Source organism: Herpailurus yagouaroundi, unplaced genomic scaffold (genome assembly GCF_014898765.1).
Source record: "Herpailurus yagouaroundi ecotype Mexico unplaced genomic scaffold, PumYag 77, whole genome shotgun sequence".
NCBI classification, from domain to species: Eukaryota; Metazoa; Chordata; class Mammalia; order Carnivora; family Felidae; genus Herpailurus; species Herpailurus yagouaroundi.
The window spans coordinates 30,773,368-30,794,633 of NW_024412388.1; the positions used below are offsets into that span (position 1 = coordinate 30,773,368).

The 21,266-nt window shown below is 53.6% G+C and overlaps 1 protein-coding gene across 3 annotated transcripts; it reads right to left on the reverse strand.

Moving 5' to 3' along the window:
• Window positions 1-234: 234 nt before the first annotated feature.
• NT5C1A (5'-nucleotidase, cytosolic IA) lies at window positions 235-20,442 on the reverse strand. 3 transcript variants are annotated; one of them, XR_005788493.1, is made up of 7 exons: window positions 20,141-20,442; window positions 13,258-13,425; window positions 12,668-12,797; window positions 11,344-11,466; window positions 9,254-9,438; window positions 6,934-7,716; window positions 235-3,008 (listed from the first exon to the last, which is right to left on the reverse strand). XR_005788493.1 is itself a non-coding variant. In XM_040469753.1 (6 exons), exons 1-6 carry the CDS (start codon window positions 20,273-20,275, stop codon window positions 7,351-7,353), a joined length of 1,107 nt encoding a protein of 368 aa, XP_040325687.1. In that variant the 5' UTR covers window positions 20,276-20,442; the 3' UTR covers window positions 235-7,350. The 3 variants fall into 3 exon arrangements, 1 of the variants encoding a protein (XP_040325687.1); XR_005788492.1 differs by having other exon boundaries at window positions 5,697-7,716; XM_040469753.1 differs by having other exon boundaries at window positions 235-7,716.
• Window positions 20,443-21,266: the final 824 nt, after the last annotated feature.

A 21,266-nucleotide genomic window follows, 5' to 3' on the forward strand; every position in this document is an offset into this window, starting at 1 on the left:
ACACTGAGTCCATTGAGCCAAGAGCTCTATCAGGAAAAGCGTGCCTTCTGATGGGTTCAGGCTGCAGAATCTCCCCTCAGGGTGGTCTTCATGTGGGGGAAGGTCTACAGAGAGACACTGGTACCTGGATGGAACTGATCTCAGGCCTGCTCACTGCATGAAATGCCACTGGCATTTCTTAAGAGGACCAGTTAGTAAATATAATTGTGACGAAGGGAAAGAAGACAATAGAAATTTATTTTAAAAGTCATCTATTTATTTGAATGGCTTTTATGAGGCAGAAGCTCATGTTGTAAGATTCAGGTATAGGACCAGCATGAGGAATGAGAGGGATCCACACCGACAAGCACACAGCACCCTGTATCACGTGACTGGGTAAATGCTGTGAGCCCGACAGAGCTGGGGCCCAGGGAGGGCTGGTGGCAGACCATAGAGGGGCTGAGCTGAAAATGTATGAGCTGTCTCACCCCCTCCTCAGACAAGGGAACTCACATAGATAACGAAGCGCATGCTCCAACCGTTTAAGGAGGCACTTAGGAGATTTACCATAAAAAACAACCCAAGGAGGTTAGGTTGTAAGGAAGACCAGGGCAGCCCATGTTTGCCAAAGATATAAATAGACCTATAAAGATATAAATAGGGCTTCAGTCAGGTAGATACAAGCACACTATGTATAAGGCTTCACTTTAAATCTTGTTCTATATTGGGGGGGGGGGAAAGGGGACTGAGATGCTTTTTAAGTAGAAACCAGAAGCTAAAGATACACATGCTAATAAAGTACTTGATATGCACACAGTTTAAAACACACAGGGATGAACTAGGTTATCTCTGAGGTCTCTTAAAGATCCTAAACTCTGGGAGCCTGAGTGAAATACCCTTACATGCTCAGTTAGTCGGTTCTGAAGAACCCAGTTCACTGGGCCTGGGCCAGAAGATGCAGACAGGCGACTCCAGGGCTGGCTTGAGCCTACAGGATGTGTTTTGTTTGGCTTGTGCAGTGCTTTCCAAATTCACAAGAGTTGCCAACATTTAAAAGTCCAGATTTTTAGCTTCTCTTGAAAAACGGGGTGGGGATATCTGGCCACACCAGCACACATTCCCATGTGGCAGAAACCGTGTCAGACAACAGCATATGCACGCTCCCTTTCACTAAAGACTCTGCCTCTCTTCTCTCATTTATGTTTCCTGCCTGGTCCGTGGAGGCCCTTGTGACCAGGCCCAGACACCCAGTCCGTGGTGACCTCATGATTTTCTACCTGGTGGAAGCTACAAGCTTAGCCTTGAGGCCTTTATCCTAATTCCATGGTGGACCCATCTTAACAGTGGGCCCACGGAGACATTTTCACCCACAATCCAGGAGTATGGGAGGCAGTAACCCCAGTCTGTAGAACTTTCATTTGTCTTACAGGGACCTCTAATCCTAAGAAGATGAATAACTGAAAAGTTGCCAGCCATATTTCACTTTCATCATTTCAATCCCAAAGGCTTTGGGGAGATACTTCCTGATCAAGGCCAAGAGTTAGTCATTTCTGGGCCAGACTAGAACACCCAAGCAGAGAAAGGAATCCCAGCCTAGATCGGGCTGGACCAGGGGAGCAGGGAAGAAGGTAGCTTTTCTGGCCATGACCATGAGATGACCAGGACAGCTGCGTGAGGTTGGCAGGTTTTGCAGGTGTTAAGAAAGCTCCACTCATGTCATAGTGTGAATGACACCATCTGGATTCGTGCAGTATACAATCTGCCCAACTGTACGTGTTAACCCTGGGACTATTAGGGGGAGAAAAGAAATAAGTGGAAATGGTGAGGCAAATGCAGTCCAAAGGGGTGTCCTAGCACAGATTCTACCACTTCTTTCCCAAGACTGCAGGGTGTAGGACTGGGAGGTAGAGGATTATAAGTCAAGATCTTGTTGGCCAGAGTCTGGAAGCTGGCAAGAAAGATAAGTGGCCCCCATGCTGCACATGTGCAAATGCCCATGAGATGATGGGAATGGCCAGAAGCAGTCCCAGGAAACAGGACTGGCCATAGTATGGGGGCCCAGGATCCTTAGTTAACAGAGATAACCATCCTGTCCACTGTCCACACACACACACACACACACACACACACACAGTTGTCAGCAGATATATCTGACCCATTACACGCTCACATAAACAAACATACATGCAGTTTTTATCCTGTTGTACACACTCAGATGAATGTGTCCAAACACACAATCACAGTGGTTGCTGGTAAGAGCAATCAGCTTGTCACACAGGAAATTTTCAGTCCTTTCCTGCAGGAATCTCGCACAGCACCAACTAACCCAGGAGAGAAAAATCAACCCCTGAATAAAACCACCAACTCTGGCCTGTAGTGCCATCTTCTGGCGGGACGGGGTATTGTACTTTGCCTCAAAATGGTGAAACCCAGTAGTTTCCCAGGCACGGGATCCAGGGAAGCCACCAGCCCCAGGATGCCATCCCCCCTCCTCTTTGTGTTCTGCCCTAGTGGGGTGAGACCCCGGTGTCCTGAGTTGTACCACAGCATCAGAAAATGAACATTCAGGGCCTTGAATGCCCTCTGGAAAGCAATGCCCAACACCAACAGGGAAGTCAAAATAGGGTTTCATCTTTCATGCCAACTCTAACTCACTGGTAGGGGCCGCCTGGAAGGCTGGGTTGAGAAGGCTTCTGAGGCCAAGTCTGGGCATATGGGAGAAGAGTATCATGATGGAACAGTGATGTCTACAGGTGGGACCACTTCCACACTTGCCATTCTCGCAGTGGATTCTGCAACCGTGGTAAGTTCCTAAACCTGCAGGGTCCTAGATTTCTCGTGATGCACAATTCCACCGCGAGGGTATGTGTGTTTGTCGCTCACACCCGCATAGCACAAGACAATTGCCGCTCTGACTTTTGCTGGAGTTTTATCTCTTGCTTGATCAGTAACATCTGCACCAGCTAAAGCCCTCACTGAAACTCTTCATGAAGAACTTGTTTTGCTTCCACAGAAAGCTGGCAAATGACCTGTCAGATCAGAGTGCTGAAGTCAACATTGGGCACTTTGCTTTATCCAACACTAATATTTAGCGAAACCCATCCATCTACCAGCACTTGTCACTTCCCGAGAGGCCCCATGAGGGCTATGACAAACTTACAAAGCCATGTTGGTCAGGTGTTGGACAGCCATCTGGGCTCAGCCCTCACCAGGGGTCCCGCTCCCTGCTCCTCACCCGTCCGTTTAGGAGGGCACGTTCAAGTCAAATTTGCGCATCAACAACACTTCAAATTACAACAGGCCATGGGTCACTTGAAAATAGTCAAAACTTGAAATCTAAAACCCTCAAATGCCAAGAGTCGGTTGCAGTCAACGTCAAGGCACTTAGCTGGGTGGGGCCTGAAATTTTCTGCAACCCTAATGATGCTCATTGATGGGCATGGAACCCCCACCCCCATGTTCCCCTTTCTGGCAGTAAAACCAGCATCTAACTCCACTGCTTAGGTGGATGTGAGCTGGTCTCTCCCAGTATGGGGCAGACTGGAGATGTTTGCCTTAGCCCAGGGTCAGATAAATATTTTCAGCTCCTTGTTCTCTGTTGAAAGAAGTCAACTCTGCTGTTGTGTGCAAACGCAGCCATAGACATATGTGAACCAACGGGCATGGCTGTGTTCCAATAGAAGTTTCTTTACAAGAATAGGTGGTGAGCTAGGTGTGACCCATAATTTGCCAAACCCTTCATTAGCCCAATACAAAGGTCTTCAAGCTGGGTTCCAGGGAAGGGTGGCGGCAGGCGGGGTGGGGGGGGGGGCGGGGGGGATGTCTGGAGGTGCTTCAGGAGTTCTACAAACGTTTGGCTCTAATTTAAATCCCTCTTAGCTATTTAGGAAACCGCAACAAACATGTACCCACTTTGTCATGAAGCTTCTCTGGCCACCTCTATGCTGTCTGGGCTGGATGGCAGAATGGCTAAAAGCCTGGGTCCCAATAAACAGACATGCGCTTGAGGACCAGTGCGGCCACTTACTAGCTGCGTGACTTTGGGCAGGTTACTGTCTCTAAGTCGAGTGGATGATGGCCATTGTGCTGGTGCAGCCTCCTGGACGCCCCTCTGGCTGAACTGTGGGAAGATGGCGTTGTCACAGTGGAAGATGGCCAGGGCAGCTGAGGCCATGGAAGGTCACTTGGGCTCTGGCCAGTGCTATTTACTAACTGTTATGGAGGTATTTCAATACCTTTATCACCAGTTTGGTGTACTGGTGGACACCAGTTACACCAGTTGAATATCATTGTAATGCCAGATCCACCGTGGGTTTGAACTTCTTGCTGGTTTTGATTTCTTCTGGGATTTTCTGCCACCATCCCCACCATTCTGATTGGGCACTCAGGAAAAGGAGGGAGGAGTTCTGCATTGATCTTAACAGGCTCGGTGCATAGAACAGGGCTTGTTGTTCTGTTCAGTGGCAGTTTCCACTGGGTCTGGGACTTATGTTGGCAAGCACTTCCTGGGAAGTGTTCCACAGGACTTGTCAGGGAGCGGGACTGTTGGCTTACAGGGGTCCAGCATTTCAGGAGCTGTGGCCCCTCTGCCCCAGTGCTGCAGTCCAGTGGGGGCTTTGGTGCTCAGCTGCCTTTTTAATTTGCCTGGTGAGACAATCAAGGATGTTCCTTGCCCCGGAGCTCCTCCTCGCCACTGGAAACAATCAGAACGTGTGTCTGGCTGCTGCCTTGCCTGCCTCCAGGATTCTGGCCTTTGACTGTAGCCACTGAAGGCTGTTTTCCAGGCCTGAGATGCTCATTTAGGGTTTTAATAATAGAATTGGACCCCAGTGTCGCTCACTGCCCAGGGCTATCCATGTCTATTACTGGTGGCTCCAGTGAAATCACGACTTTTACTACACCTTATCTTTCTGCTTCCAGCATCATATTTTTCTGCTTCCTGAGAGACTTAGAAGAATCAGGGCTGTTTATCACTAGGTTCTGGAAGCAGGACCTCTTGGTTCCCAGAAGCCCTGGGGTTTATCTTAATTAGGCGCCATCTGCTACCTAATATACATGTCTGCCCTGGTCATCCAGCCTGATACTATTCCATGAACCTCGGCTGTGCCCAGCTTTGCAGGCTGCTTATGGCTGTGGCTGGCTCTGTGAGCCCTAGAGGCTCATCCAAGGGGGTGATTCTGATGGGGGGAGGACAGAGGCCCTTTTGTGGTCTAGTCAGGATCAAAGATAACTCCCTCTCTCACTGTCTTTCCTGCAGGCTGTTCTTAGGTCTTACTATCTCTGGGCTTGGAGCAGAGGGAGGAGCTCAAAAACCAGACCCTCTGCCCTGAGGCGTCCTCTGTTGGCCAGAAGAATCCTGCCCCTCCTGTGATAAGGCAGTCATTGGTGGAGTCTGCCCCAAGCACTTAGCAAGGTCTAGACCTACCCCCCACCCCCCAGTTTCCCTGCAGCCCCCGACAGAGTGAAAATCAGACCCAGCACTTCTCTTCTGGCCCCAACTGTTGCACATTTTAAGAACCACCTCTGTCTTCCCACTTTTTTCTCCATCCTGGATTATCTTTCTGCAACTACTACCCTGCCCTACACTGCCCAGAACCATTACCCATTCGGACTCTGAGCCGAGTCCTCAAAATGACAAAGGTCAGAAGGTCAGGCCCCACGTGGCCCTTCACACCCTTTTCCCACCCTCATAAGCCGTCCAACCCTCCTGCACACACCTCCAGGCTCCTGTCCCTATGATGGTTCCTGTGGCTTGCTTCACGGAGTGCTTGCTCACGCTGGGATTCTTCTCGGAGCCAGGCAATCAGTCGCTCACACAGACAGCTGCTCACCCTTTCTGGGTCTTCCTGAGGGACAAGTTCTCGGTGTCCCCACGCTCCCTTCATAGCGAGAGCCAGGCTCGTCTGCAAAGGAGGAGGCTGACTCATCAAGGAGTGAGAGTTCTCCGCGGGAAGTGGTGACAAAGGGGCTGCAGAGGCTCCTGCAAGGGTGGAGGATCCACTGGGGCGCTGCAGGGGGAGGTCACTTCATCCTGGAGTCCCTTGCACAGCATCCCAGTGACAGAGAGCTCGGTACTTCCGCTCGCAGTCCCATAGCTGGAGAATCTTGCTAGTGCACACACTTCAGCTCCTTGCTCTCTAGCTGGTCACTGTCTCAGAGCCGACCTTCTCACGTCACCCGGGGTGGGCCTTCCCTCCCACGCAGGCAGGACTACCTCCCCCTTTAGCCCCTGAGCTTTCTTCCTCTGCATTTGGGTCCACAACAGTGAACCCCAAACCCCACCTCTTCCCCCACTGGCGGAGCTGCTTGGCAGCACAGCAAGATGCGGTCATTGAGGGAGGAGGGGGGGCTGAGTTGAGGGGGTTGGGAGGCAGGAACAAAAGGAAATTTGGCTGAAAGCAAAAGCAAAGGGAGCACCGGGCAGGCTGCCACCACCGCTCGCCCTGGGAGAGCTTGCAGTGCCCCCTGCTGGTGGAGGGAGAGCTTGCGCGCTGGTTAAATTGGCTCCTCTCTCCTTCCGCGAACCCTGCCCTGGCAGCTGACCCCTGGTGCATGACTCAGAGTGGAGGATCACAGGGAGCAGATGGGTCATCTTGTCCAGTGGTTTCCAAACGTGTGGCAGTAGAGGTAGGGTTGCTGCAGACAATTGTGCATTTTGCCCATCTGACAAAGGCCCTTGGCCTGAGGAGCCAGTGGGGGCTGAAAAACAGGCTACATGCTGCCGAGCAAGGCATGGACCCCAGTGTGGGTCTGGGCCAGCCCCCAGGAAGGGCCGTCTTTTTGAAATTCATTCTAGAGACAGTGCTCTTCTCTAATTGAACAAATGTACCATACGGACTAGCAGCGGCCCTATCACAGGGCAATCTTATTAAACCAAGCTTCTTGAGCTGAAGGAGACTTTGAAAACCACCTACAAGATGGGGGAACTGAGGGCCATGAAAGGGAGGGACTTACCCGAAGTCAGACAGCTAATGCCAGGACGGAGCTTGGAAGCCAGATGCCTTCTCTCTCAAAGCCATGTTCCTTGCATCCCACTGAGCTGGTTTTCATCCCAGGCCCCTTCCCTTCTTACCTGGCTCCTCTGACCAGGCCCCACCCTGGCTCCTCTGACCTGCCGCCCTCGTTCCCTCAACTTTCTCTGCAACCCAGCTACTCTGCAGTCTTCCTCTCCTTGCCGGAATCATGGCACAGTGTTTGCCCGAAAGAGGGGCTGGTGAGAATTTTGGCTCAGTCCGCATAATTCCCCACCAGTCCCTCACTCGTGGAGATGGGAGCAGTCGTGTAGGACAGAGTGGTGAGGAACTAGAAGGGTCCACTGGACGACATGGTGAAGTATATGACAGGGGGCTGTGCCTGGAGCTGGCGGCTCAGCTACTGTGCAGACGGGGCCTGCTTCGCAGGTGCAGCCTGCTGGGGTGTCTGTGCCACGCCGTAAGGCACGTGGGCGGCCACTGTGCCCATCTCCTGAGCCCCAGCCACATGGAACATCTGGTCGTCGAAGAAGATGTGTGGGCGGATCTTCTCAAGGAGGGGGCCCTTGGGCGCTCCCGCAAGGAACAGGGCTTCGTCTGTCTCCAGGCCCCAGCTGCGCAGGGTCTTGAGAGCCCGGGCCCCAGAACTGGCCGCGCTGCGTGCCGTCACCAAGTAGGTGCGGATTGGACACTCCAGCCTCAGGCCCTTGGAGTAGAACTTCTTCTGCAGCCTACCCAGTGCCTCTAGAAAGCCCTTCAAGGGGCCCTACAAGAAGGCAAGGGAACACTGTGAGCTCGTCCGTCTCCCAAACATTTGCCCCCTCCCCCCTCTAGCTGGGCTCCTTCCTAAAGCACGAGTGTCTTGTTGTTTGGGACAGGAAAGCTTCTCGGGATCCCCAAATCTCCCACTTCTGCTATGCCTGCTAGGGCCACTGTGTGCATCAAGGGGACTGTAGGTACCTATACTGGTCTGGTCTCCACACTGCTGTGATTAGGGATGTCTGTGTCAGAATAACCATACCAGAGCAACTGTTACTCTGTATGTCCATCCATGTGCCCACCAGGTACATGGGTGTCTGTCCTGCAGCTGTGTAAGTGTGGCCTTCTGTGCTCATCAGCAGGGAGGATATTAAAAATACTTAGTAACTATGGCATGGGCACCCTCCAGTCAGAATGGACTCCAGCTGCAAATAACTGGGACAGACAGACCAATGGGTACCTGCTGAATATCGGCCCTACCCATTGGGCACAGGTGGCTCAGGGTGTTGTGTTCCAGCTCTCTAGGGTCAGGGAAAGGATTTACTCTCTACTGTGCCTAGGACAACAAAGCTTAATGAGGATGTGTGAATAAAGAACCAGATGCTGATGAAGAGGGAAATCGCAACAGCAGCTGGAGATGAGGGCCTGTGGGCTTCTAATCTTGGAGACCCCTCACTGGCTGGGTGAGCCAGTGAAACAGGGGTCACTGGCAAGCAGTGTTCTCCTGGGACTCTGCCTACCACTTAGTGGTAAAACTGTCCTGCCCTGGATTCCCGGGGATTTCAGAGGAATCCCAAAAGAATGCAAGTTGGATGACTATCCGGGGGGCCACAACTACAGAAAGCCTGCTGAGCTCTGGAGAAAGAGGTTCTGGGATTATTGAGTAACGAGATTTTTGTTAAAAGCGCAAATAGGAGCTCCCAGGGGGTCTGAGAATCCCAACACCTCTAACCCCAGGGGGTTTTCACAGGCTCCAGGGCACAGTCTCGGGGAGACTCCAAGCCATGGGAGGGCCCCTGAGCCTCCGGGCCAAGGGATAGATGGCAGGAGGTGGGAGGGCCGGTGTGGCCCAAAGCAGGTAGGCTGCTGCAGACCCCACCCTCGTCTGGATCTCCTGCCCCCTGAGGAGCCGTCCAGCTTTTCCTTTTCTCCAGTGAGGTAAATGGGAGCTTCCTGAGGACCTGGGAGACTACTCAGAGGGGTGAGGGAATTTCAGAGAAGGAACAAAGGCTCCAGAGAGAAGATGGCAGCTCTGGGGAGAGGGTGAGGCCTTTGAAGAGAGGAGGTAAGCTTCAGAGAGGGCAGGGGAACTTAGAGAACGGGGGCTTCAAAAGGGGGGTGGGATTGCACTGAGGTAGATGGGGTTCATTGAGGGGAGCCAGGGGTCAGGTGAGAGGGATGAGGGCTGGAGGCCTGGTTGAGGGGACCCAGTTGGATTCTGGGCTGAGCTTGGGGTTTGGTTCTGGGCTCAAAGTTCCAGCCAAGGGCAAGTTCTGGGGACCCTCCTTGCCCCTCTCAGGGGTTCTGGGGAGTGTGTGGAGCACCTGAGCCAAAGGTTTGTTCTCGTGGGCCTTCTCATGCTCGAAGAACCTGTCCAGCCCATGGGCCTTGACGATGCGCTCCGACTCATCGGAGAAGAGCACAGCATCCCCATCGAAGGCCACGCGCAGCTGACTCTGGGATACAGCCACATCCCTGCTGGGGCTGAAGATGGTGGCGGCTGCAATCCCTGGGCAGAGAGAGGCAAGCGTTGTCTGCTTTCATCTAGGCAATGGGGGGGGGAAGGGTGCCCTGACACCTGCTTCAGCTGCCTGGGGCCAGGAGACCACTATCTCAGGCTGTTCATGTCCCACTGGCCTCACCCAGGACTCAGAGCAAGGCTAATGAGGGCTCATTTTCAGAATATTTAAAAACTGGCCAATAAAAATGGACAGTGACTTTTGCTCTGAGTAGGACTTTGAGGGCGCTGGTCCAGGTCAGGGTTTCCTTTTAGTTGCTGCTGTGTGGGAAGGTCTGGGGTGGGGGCAGCAGGAAACAGGGGTCATTCAGAGAACGCAGGGAAGCAGCTGTTTATCAATCAGTAGGGAGACATTTCAGTTCTTTAATATCTAGTAAGGTCATGCTGGTATGGACCAGCTGAATGTCAGTCCTGACCGGAAGGAAGGGCCCCCCAGGTCACTTTTGTCCTTCTAGGAGCTCCTTACAGGCACCTGATGTTGACTCGCTAGGGGCTGGGAAGGAGCCCCAACCTGGGCTTGGCCTCAGTTACCCTCTCCTGTTGATTCTGGCAAAGTCTCTCACCTTCTCTGGACCAAGGTAGAGTTAAGGGTGTCTGAGCTCTGTCTGGAGCTGAGATTCCAGGCTGAAGCCTATAGGCACCCCCAGTCCACTGCCACAGTGACCACCAGGTATGCCCCACTCAGGCCTCCTTAAAGCAACATGGGCGACCATCAAGGGCAGTCCCAATGCTATGTGACTGTGAACATAGAATCTCTGCAAGCCTGGGCTTCTCCAGGGGTCAGGGATGCCTGTGGGAGCCCTGGCCCCAGACCAGAGCAGCACTGGACAGCAGAGAGCCAGCGCTAAGAGGCTGGAGGCCTGGGGATCTGTTCTCTAGCTGCCATCTCTCCAAAGGCTGCTTCAGCCCTGCTCTTGGGAATCTAGGCTCACAGAGGCTGGACCAGGGCAGAGCTCTGCGAGGAGAGAGCAGTGCCAGGCTCCCTTCAGCAGCCTGAGGATGCTCTAAGTAGGACCAGGTCCTGGGCATCAGGCCAGGCACCTTCTCAGCACCTGCAACACTGGAGCCAAGATGAACCAGGACCACCCGACTCTGGGCAGGGCCTCCCTCCTGACCATCCCCTGCTTGCTAGCCTGAGCTCAAATTACAGACATATAGAGACACACATGCAGGCCAGTGCCAAGGCCCCAACCAGAGGGTGTGACATCTGCCTAGGGAAATCACTTCCGGTTTCTGGTTAAAGAAAGACTCTTGGAGCCCAAAGCAACTCAAAAGAGTGAGGCATCAGTGGGAAAGAGGCCAGGCTTCTAGGCAGGAGACAGCATGAAAGAAGAGGAAAGTGGATATGTTGTTGGTTGATAGAGAAACCCACCAGTAGTGTTCAGCCTGAGGAGCTGTCTCAGGCAGGAGGACAGTCCTTCCTCCCCTGTGGGCCCGTTTTCTTCCACGAGCAAGGGGGATGTGCACCCTGTCAGGAGGGCCGAGACTGTGGATGCCACCCCAAACTGCCACTTGAGAGAGACACATGGACTCTGGGAAATTCTCTTCGTCAGAACCTGCAGCTGTGTCTCCTAACTTCACCTCGGCACGGCCAGGCCAGCTGCTGCAACGCCAGCCATTTCCCAGACCACAGTGCTCAGGATGTTCTAGATACTGACCTTCTTCCCCACTGGCCCTGCGAGGGGCGGAGGCTGCTCATGGTCACACAGGAATCAGAACTACTGACCCGGAGGGTTCTTAGAAGGGAGTACAGGTCATAGGAATTAAGGAAGGTACTTCCTTTCCAGTTACCATGGTAACCCTTAGCACCTGCTCAGAGCTTTAGGACCAGGCCCCGCACCCCCCGAAACCCCTCTGTCAGACTCCCCCATAGTCTCCCTTCCCAGTTTGACTCACCTTCATCAATGGCTTCCCGCACTTTTTCCGCATCAGCTGACAGGTAGAGGTTGGTGTGATAGGCCTTGAGGTAGCAGATGGGGCTATTCCCACCTGTCATGCAGAACCGCTCAATGAACAGGTCTGGGGAGGAGGTAGAGAATACCCAGGTGATGCCCGAGTCAACCCTCAGGGTCTCAGAGTGGTCCCTTGGTGTCCAGTGGGTGCCATATTGGTTCTGAGTGGTGGTGGGGCAGCAGAGGGATTCTCTGAATGATTTTACGTCACCATTCCTCTCTCTGAGCCCCTCCATCCTTCATTCATGTAACATGGATGGGCAACCAGGAGTGACTGCCTGGCTCAGGGTAGTATCTTCTTGCCAGGTAGTCACAGTACTACAAAAGTGGGTCCCCAGCCAAGCCTGGCCCTCCTGGCCATAGCTGATTGGATAGGGGCAGACACCTGACCCAAGCTGGGCCAATCAGATCCTCTCCAAGCCTGGGCTGATAGTGACTCCCTGCCCCTGTGTGCGGAGGCTGTAAAAGATTTGGTGGTTGGTTAAGAGGCTGTCTGAGCCCACTGAGTTATTCCATCGCTACCCTAGCCCCTATGAGGGACAATCCACAATGGAAGGGCTAATGCCTGGTGCAGCAGGAGCCCTTGAAGGCCGTGCTCCAGTACTGTAGATGGTGTCTCCTGTTTACTAGGTGCTTACGTCCTAGGGCACTTAAATATTTTGAATATCATCGCTCCCAGCGATTTGAAGTTAGGATTTTAAAAATGCCACCGAAGTTCTGTTGGTTGCTTAAAACAAGAACTTGTAAACTTATAAAGCTAGCCCTGGAGGATCTATTACTTCCAGTCAAGAGTTTGGACTAAGACACAAAGTCCCTTCTCTCTGACAACTGCACCTACTTCACCTAGCAGCCTTGTGAGGCCTGTGAGCCCCACTGCAGACAGAGAAACTGAGGCACGGAGGCAGCAAGTGCCCTGCCCAATGCATAGGCAGGGTGGCCTGTGCAGTGGTGTACCGGAGCTGGCTTGTACCAGCTTGCAAGAGCCTAATGTTAAGCATTCAGAGATTTTTTTTTTTTGAGCCAGTTAGATTGTTCAACTGTTGACAACTTGAAATCAGCCATGGTGGGAATATTTATGCCCTAAGATGGCAATCAGAGTTTTTGTTTGTTTGTTTGTTTGTTTGTTTGTTTTGTTTTCTTAAAGACGCAGCTTACCAGCATACGCCTGGGCTCAGGTTCCAGTTGGTATCACCTTCCTCCTGCAGAAGTGTGGCCCTATCCCCAAGCCTCTAGTAAGGGTGTCCCATGGCCAAGCCCCTGATGCTCACCGTAGTGGTTGATACTGTTGATGAGACGGACACCCACTTGAGCGTGGTTGTTGGTCACGAGGACAATGTCAAAGATGTCCTCACTATCGGGGTACAGCTCCCGCAGCCGCCTGTTCACAGCCTCCAGAGCCTGGATGGGAGAGAGGACCCTCTTGCTCAGAGCCCCGGGGAATGATATCTGGAGTTGGTAGCCAGGGCTGGGGAGGAGGGGGGTCAGCTGAAATCTAATGGTGGGAGAGTGGGAGAGGGGAGGTCAGGGACTGGCCAGGGGTGAGAACAGTGGACTTGGACTGTCTCATCCTAACCTCACATCATGCTGGTTGATGGCTGCACAGGGGCGCCTCACTAAAAGGGTGAGTGGAGGCTGAAATCCAGTCCATTTCCACTCACCAAGCTAGTTACCTGGAGCGGGGCTGCATTAGCGCAGAGGATGGGGAGGCTTCTTCCCACAATGGCTCTGTCCCCTTGCCAAGCCAAGTTCCCGTGGGCTGGCATCTGCCCGGGGGTGGTGGGGAGGGGGGTGGCTTTCCTTACTCAAACACCTAGGAGTGCTTTTTCTGATCCCCACAAAAGCACTACATGGCACCCACCTTCACGAAGGGGAAGGCTGGCCCGGGGCTGAAGGGCTCGTTCTCATGTTCCAGCTGGTAGCGCACATACTCCTCCACGCCCTGCTCCGTGTAGATGCGCTGCTCCTCGTCCATGCGGAACAAGGCTCGGGAGGACACAGCAATGGTGACGGCATTCTGAGGCTTGGGCTGTGCAGGTGCAGGAGGAGGGCTGTTACTCACACTCCCTGAGGCAGGTCGCATATGCCAGCTTCCCTGGGTACTGGGGCAGGGAGAAGACCCAGGCCCCGTCTCTGCCCTAAGAAGCCTCTGCCTTGGGCAGGGGCAGACCTGGGTCAGGACCCCCTCCATGCGGGACCCAGCCAGGAACTGAGGGAGATGGTGGCTCCCCACCAAGGAGCATGATCTGGTGGGAGGGATATGCCCTCGGGCAGTCTGCAATCTAGTCAGCTATCTGGACACAACAGAAAAATGAATACAGTGTATGTAGCCAGAGTATTGATGCCCAAGATGGTCTCCTGATGGGTTCCATTACCAGATGAGAGCTATATGCCCCTTAGGAAGAAATGGTGCCCAGAAACGTAGCAGTTACATAAGAAAATTTATCTCCAGCCCGTATCTTTCTCCCGAGCTCCAGACTTCTACATCTAACTGCCCAGTTGACCAACAGACACTCAAACTCAACGTGCCCAAAGCTGAATTCCCACCACCCCTTGCACCTCCAAACCTGATCCCCCACCCACCTCCTCGTCTCATTCTCAGCACCACCATGGACTCAACACTAAGGTCAGAGCTGAGATGTCAACCTCAGCTCCTCCCTGTTCCTCAATTCCCCCTCCCCCACCAATCAATCAATCAATTAATCAATCACCAAAACCCGTCAACTGTATAGAATCCATCTACTTCTTTGCGTCTTCCCTGCCAAAGTCGAGCCCATCACCATCTCCCACCCCAGGTCATCCATATTGTTGTCAGGGGATGTTTCTCAAGTTCACATCTGATGATGCCCCTCCCCCTTTCAGTGGTACCCACTCTTCTTAAGTTCTGTTCCATAGCCTTGAGTATGGAGTAGAAAGCCCTTTGAGACAGACCCCTATCTCTCTCCACTGTCACCTTCCTGTTATCCCACTTTGTTCAGTCTGACCTTTCTCATGTCCGAACATACCCTTCTGTCTCTGAGCCTTTGCATGTGTTGTCCCCTCTGCCTGATCTGCTCTTTCCTTGACTCCATCTAGCTAACTTCTTTTTTAGTGTTTATTTATTTTTGAGAGAGAGAGAGAGAGAGAGAGAGAGAGAGAGAGAGAACATGAGAGGGGGAGGGGCAGAGAGAGGGAGACACAGAATCCAAAGCAGGCTCCAGGCTCCAAGCTGTCAGCACAGAGCCCGACACACAAACCAAGCAATCATGACCTCAGCCAAAGTCAAATCCTTAACCTACTGAACCACCCAGGCGCCCCTCCATGTGGCCAATTTCTACCCAGCCTGCAGATCTCAAACTGCATGTTGCCTGCAGGAAGTCACTCCTTGCTCCTAGTCCTGGGCTTGCTACCCCTCCCATAGATTTCCTTTTTTAATCAAATTTAGTGCAGCCTTCATTTAACGATTTCCATTTCTAGACAGATCTGGGGAGGAAACAGGAACCATGCTTAAATTCTGAGGGAGCAAGAACCAGGACTATCTTGTTTATTTACTGTATCTAGAGTGCTTAAAACTGTGCCTAGCACACAGCAGGTGCTCGGTAAATTTGCAATGCTCAAGTAATCTGTTTCAACGAGAAACAGTATTTGCCACGACAAACTTAATGCGAACTGGACATTCCAGCGCAGTACCTCGATCTGCTCAGATTGCTTGACATATGGTAGGTGCTCAGAGAATATTTTTTTTGGTTGATGCAAATTTTACAACCATTAACTGGTCCTTTGTGCCAGGACCCTGGGCTCTGCCTGGGAGTGGCCCTGGTAGTGACTTGGCTCCTACCCTCAGAGTCACGGGCTAGTAGGGAAGAAAAGCAGGTAAACAGAGACACAAAAGGGGGTTAGAATGAGTAATAGAACACAGGTGAAAGCAGAGTTTTGATGACAGGGGTTCACAGTAGGCTGCCACAGGAGAGGAGTTATTTGCATGGAGCCCAGAAGGAGGAGTCAGGTGAAGGGAGGCATAGGAGGTGAACACGTGCACAGTGCATTCACAAAGGTGAGCAGAGACCAGGGCAGGTGTGGGTGGAGATGAGCCCAGAAGAGGGGGCAGGTGCTAGAAGGCCTCTGTCGGGGCCTGGGAGGGCCTCAGAGCTCCCTCACCACCTGCAATGGAATGGGGAGAGGGGTGCCACCACAGACAGCAGCTGGACCCTTTATAATCCGCGGGGAGGATTAGAATGCGGGTGTTTGCCTGTGGGTGCACACGCACCCAGAGTCCCAGCACATCTGTGTGGCCTGAGCATTCCTGGAACTGTGATTCCCACTTTATAGATGAGGAAACACAGGTGCAAGGTGAGAGTAACACTCATAAATGGGCCTCAGATTCTGACCTGCTGCTGCCAGCACTGTGGGCCATGTGCTCAACCCCATTGCTTCCCTCTGGAGTCAAGCCTGGGTCCCAATCAGTTGACAACATTGAGCAATTACCATGTGACAGGCACCGTGCTGGAGACATGGCAGGAAACAATACAGGCATGATCCTCGCTCCCATGGAGCTTATGATCTACCCCCAAGGCAGAGATCTGTGCCATCCTTTAGAACAGCATTGTCCAGTAGAACTTTCTGTGATAATAGACACGTTCAGTGCTGTCTGTGTGGCTACGTGTGGCTACGGAGCAACTTGAAATGTGACTAGTGAGACTGGGGAACTGGATTTTTAACTGCATTGAGTTTTAATCATTGTAAATCTCAGTGGCTATGAATGGCGAGTGGCTAATGGAGCTCTAAACCTCAAAGTAGTAACAGAAGACCAAAGAGTTCCCCGAGCTCATGTGGTAAACCTCAGTTTGCATTTGACTTTTACCCCAACCAAGATGGTGTCTGTGGCCAGCAGGGCCGGGGAAAGGCAGTGACAAGACAGGTGCCTCTTCTCTGGGACTCAACCCAAGTGCCTCTCCCAGTTGCCAAGCACCCCCTGATCATGGGTTGGGTACCTCCCAATCTCCTTGGCAACTGTGAGCTTTCAAGGAAAAAAGGTAAAGTTAAAAGACCAACAGGAAAGCGGTGATAGAGGCCTGGCCAGGGATGGTGAGGGTGGGATAGGGAGAGTGGGGAGACCACTCTTACAAACCCAGGAAACCTGCTGGGCTTCAGGACAGGGCCTGAGCTTGCTCCACCCCCTGGGCTTCCTGCCCCCAGGGACAGGCCCATCACCCCTTCAAGGACAGACAGCCAGCTGCCCTCTCAGCCCCTTCAGGCAGGTTCCCAAGTCAGCCGCTCCAAACCAGGCAGCCAGCCAAGGTCTCGCTCCTCACTTGCTGTCCCACAGTCCCTGCCAGACTACTGCATTCTGGGTCCCCTCTGGCTGAGCTATTCAGACCCCATCCCATCCCAGGAAAAACATCCCAGTTGCCTTTCTTCTCTTATAAATGGGGGAGTAGACTCAGAGAGGGGCAGAGTATTACTCTAGGTCACACAGCAAAGTCAAGGCAGAGGCAGATATGTAAGATCCCAAGTCTCTGGTCTCTAACTTGGCCTCTGTCCACACAGCAGCACCTCCCCCCATAAACTCCTCCTTGATTGCTCCCAGATGACCCCAACCCCTTCCATGTCAGCCACTTCCTTGGGACCCTTGGCCCACACAGACTTCCCCTTACAGATTTGAGAGAAATGATGAGGGAACACCATGCCCCAAGGTGGAGGTTCCTATGGGCAGGGCTCTCTTTCTCCTCAGAATGGAGGGTCCCCAGGGCAGGACCCTTCTGCCAGCTCCATCTGCTTTGACACTGTACAAGTGGGATAGGTTCTTAGGGCCCAGAGGGCATGAACTGCTGTGAGAGATACAGAGAGAGTGGCCTCTCCAGGCTTTAGGCAGAGCTGAAGGGACAGGTGAAGGGCTGACCAGAGCTGGGGAGAAGCCAAGCACTTGGAGAGGCCCCTGGACCCGGTTGCAGAGGAAGGCCACCCCTTCACGTGTTGTCAGGCATACCTGGGAACAGTTCCTCCAGAATGCAGAAGGAAGTCCAGATTCCAGACCGGGAATTGGGTCAGAGCAACCCTTCTCCCAGACCAGGGATTCAGCCCGAGAACACTGGGCTCCCGGGAGCCACAGTCCTGCCAGTTCTCTCTGCCTTTCACGGGTGGGCGCTGGGGGGCCGGTGAGGGGGGATAATGCAGGAAAGGCGGCCCCACCCAGCCTGCCAGCGGAGCTCTCATTTAGAATGACAAGATTCTGCCTGTTGGGCCCAAGAGAGGAACGCAGCCAAAAGCTGTTATTTCTAAAAAGTCATGCTGGGAGAAGAGCTGCTGGAAGAGAGAGTGACAAGCTAGGTCTGGACCGAGGAGTTCTCTGACCCCATGAGGTGAGGGGCTCCTATGGGCTTTCAGGGCTTAAATATTTCACTCAAGCCCCCCGGGAATGAGAATAAGCTCTAATGGGGCCCAGGAGGCCTAAAGCCCCCAAAATAGCCTTTGGGAGGGGAGGCTGCTACAGGAAGGAGCAGGGGGCTGGGAGGCCGCCAGGTCCTGGCCTCCCAGAGGACCATGAGGCATCAGGGGTCATGACTGACAACTGGACCTGAGCTCCCTGGTTCCACGGAGGAGATACATTGGTGAGCTCCACACACGACCCCAGTCCCAGTCTCCATCCCCTGGGCCATGCCATGACATTAGTCAAACTTCCTCCTCAGGCAGGGACCAGCCTCCTCGCTGGTCTGCCTGCTGCCAGACTCACCCTCTCCCAGCCGTCTCCCACACAGCCCCAGAACAATCTTGCTAAAATGAAATGGGACCAAGTTAATCCCTTGCTGAAAAATCCTGCAATAGCACACTAATCGTTGTCATACTTTTTAAAAAGAAGATTAAACTTTTATTTCAATGAACTCCTGGGCAGAACCCCAATATGTAAATCAGATATTACTATAGCTTATGAGTATAAATTTATTTTACTAATTTACTATTTGATTCAAATGTATTACATGCACATGATATATTATAATGTCAACCAATGGAAATGGCACAGTTGTACAGGTGATAAATTTGAAACTGGGGGTTAGGCTGCCAATGCAGACTTACGCTTCATCATCTAGTTATTTGTTTCTGTGTTTGTTGGTTTTTGCACAGTATTGAGAAAGTCCTGAGTCACACCAATAAGCAGTTGCAAATGGTAAAAAAAAAAAAAAAAAAAAAAAAAAAAAAAAAATATTTGTATTGTTTTAAACTACAAGTCTCAAGATACTCAGCAATAGTAATTGCCAGCAATTTCAAGATAATCTTCTATTAAGCAGTTCACAGGGAAAGCTTTATTCTGAGTTTTGCTAAAAAAGAAAAAAGAAAAAAAAGAACCTGTAGCATAAGTTAATATATTGGTGGTATCCAAGGTGCTAAGACTTCCACATAACACATTTGAGGGAACTGAGCTTTATTACACATTTTAATTGTTAAAAAGGAAGTTGGAAGGAAAATGAAAATAAATTTGATCTGCATATAAGCAGACCCCCAGAAACATGGGGCCCCAATGGAACCTAGTTTTAAAACCCCTAACCCACTGAATACCCAGGCTCCTTAATATGGCACTCAAGGCCCCATGTGGGTCTCTGGCATCGCTCTGATGTATCTCCCAAAGATCCTGTATTCTCCCACTCAAAGACATCCCCAAGCCTTTTGCCCGTCCTGTTTTCCTGTCTGCCTGGGAAATGCTGTCTACTCAGGCTTTAAGGTGAGCTCAGATACCCCCTCTACAAAGCCTTCGTTCGTGGGCCATCACTTGCTCCCCTATGCTCCCTCTCCCCCCATCCCAGGCACCTTGTAGGGTCTTTTATCTGAGCTCTCACTGTGTCCAGGGTCTCCCTCAGTGCACTGTGAGCTCCTGAGGCAGGGACTCAACCCAGTTCATCTCTCAATCCCCACTGCTGAGCAGGGAGGGCCTAGAGGTGCTGCAGGAAATGACTGTTGACAGGGTGGGCCTCCTGGGGAAGGCCGGAGGGAAGCAGCAGGATGCTTTAAGGTCAGGCAGGTGCTGTTTAGAGGATGCCTCTGGGCCAACCTCCGTTCAGTCCCCTTCCCAAGCTGTGAGATCTGGGAAGCAGGGATGAGCAACGCCAAGGCGAATCTGTCCTATGGGGAGAGGAGCTCTCTCCTCTGTGTGAGTATCAGAGGGCTGGGACCACCATGGGGGGCACGGGGATGTTGGTGACTACTGCGATGGGAGCAGAGCCCGGAGCTGTGCGGCGGAGTCCAGCGTCGGGAGCCCTGAACACAGAGCGAAGATCCCAGTGCAGCTTAGGACGCGGGCAGCGCAGCACGCTGAGCCCAGGGCGCAGGGCCTTGAGCCAGAGTCCGAACGCAGGCGCTCGGGTCCGGGGCCCGGTGCCCAGATCGCAGGGACCTGAGCGCACAGCGAGGAGCCGGGTTTCCAGTGTCAGGTTACCCGAGCCCGGGGCGCTTCGGTAGGCGCCGCAGACCCGTTTTGCCAACAAGTGCTGCTGTCCGCGCGCCCCTGGCCGCCCGCTGTCAGAGGAGCTGGGCCCTGATGACAGCATGGGGGAGGGGGTCCTGGCGTGGAACCCGAGCGCCGGTTAAAACAACATCAACACCGGCGCGGAGCTCCCAAAATAAACGTGAGCCAGCGCCAACTGCCCGGCGCATTCTGGTGCTGAGGAGCCGCCTCCCCTCCCGGAGGGCCGCCACGGGCCCCTCTCTAGGGGGCTTACGACCCTCCCCCGGTAACCCTTCCCCAGCCCTCCTCCGTACCCAGGCCCTGATGTTACCGATTTGGGTTTCTTCTTGGGCGCGAGGTTGTCGTAGAAAGTCTTGGTTTCCTCCCATCGCGGGGCCGCCGCGGTCTCTGCCCCTGGCCTGGGCTCGCGGGGCTCGCGGGGCTCGCGGGGGTCCCCGAGTTCCATGATCCGGCTGCGACCCGGCCGGCGGGAGCAGGCGGCGGCGGGGACGCGGCGCTGGCGGGGCTGGGCTGCAGCAGGGAGGCGCGTCCCGGGCGTGAGAAGGGGGCGGGCCGCGGCGGGGAGTGTGCGCGCGCTAGCCCGCGGGGAGGCGGGGGGCGGGAGGGAGGGTGGCTAAATTCGCCCTCCTCGCTGCCCTCGCGTTGCTCTTTGTGGGATGTGTCCTGGGTGGCAGCGGAGTCCAGGAATGAATGGCGGCGGGAAGGGGGCACTAGGGAGGGTTTGGCCTCTGGGACTCCCAGGGGGAGGGGCCCTAAAGCTGGGCTTGCGGGCTGCTGCGGATTCCGGATTTCGGGGATCGTGTTCTTCACTGGTGCTCAAGGGCACCCAGAAAGGAGAGGCCTCACAACTTTTTTCCCAGGATGGTGATCCCCAAAGAAGAAAATGAAAAGCTAGACCGATCCCCCCCCCCCCCCCCCCCCCCCCCCCCGCCCCGTCCACCCTGCCAAAAGCTAACCCGCCTCTTTCCCCTCTGGTGCCAGGGCCCTGGGGATCCGATTGACGTCCCCTTCTCCCAGACCCTAGTCTATTCTGAGGAGGGAGAGGGGGTGGTGGTGGATGGACAGCTCCGTCCAGGAGCAGGACTCTGCTCCTAGCCGGGCACACAATAGAGGGCCCAGCTGGGCAGCTATTCTCAACCAAGGCGAAAGGGTCTTTAAAGTCCCTGGTAAGACCAGGTCCCCTCAGCCTGGCGGGGGACTCAGGCACGGGAGACACCCGGGGACTCTGAACCCAGGTTCTTGCTGCCCCCTTGAGGGCCAGCAGAGGGCGCGGGTTCACAGGTTCCACCTGCAGAGCTTGGGGTGGTTAGTCACAGGCTATGGAGTGACTGAAAGGAGGAAGAGTAGAAAAGGAGTTTGGGAACCAAAGACGATTGGACCACCACCCTGGAGTTCCAGGGCACTGTCTTCCCTTGGTGCAGAGCCTAGGGTGCAGC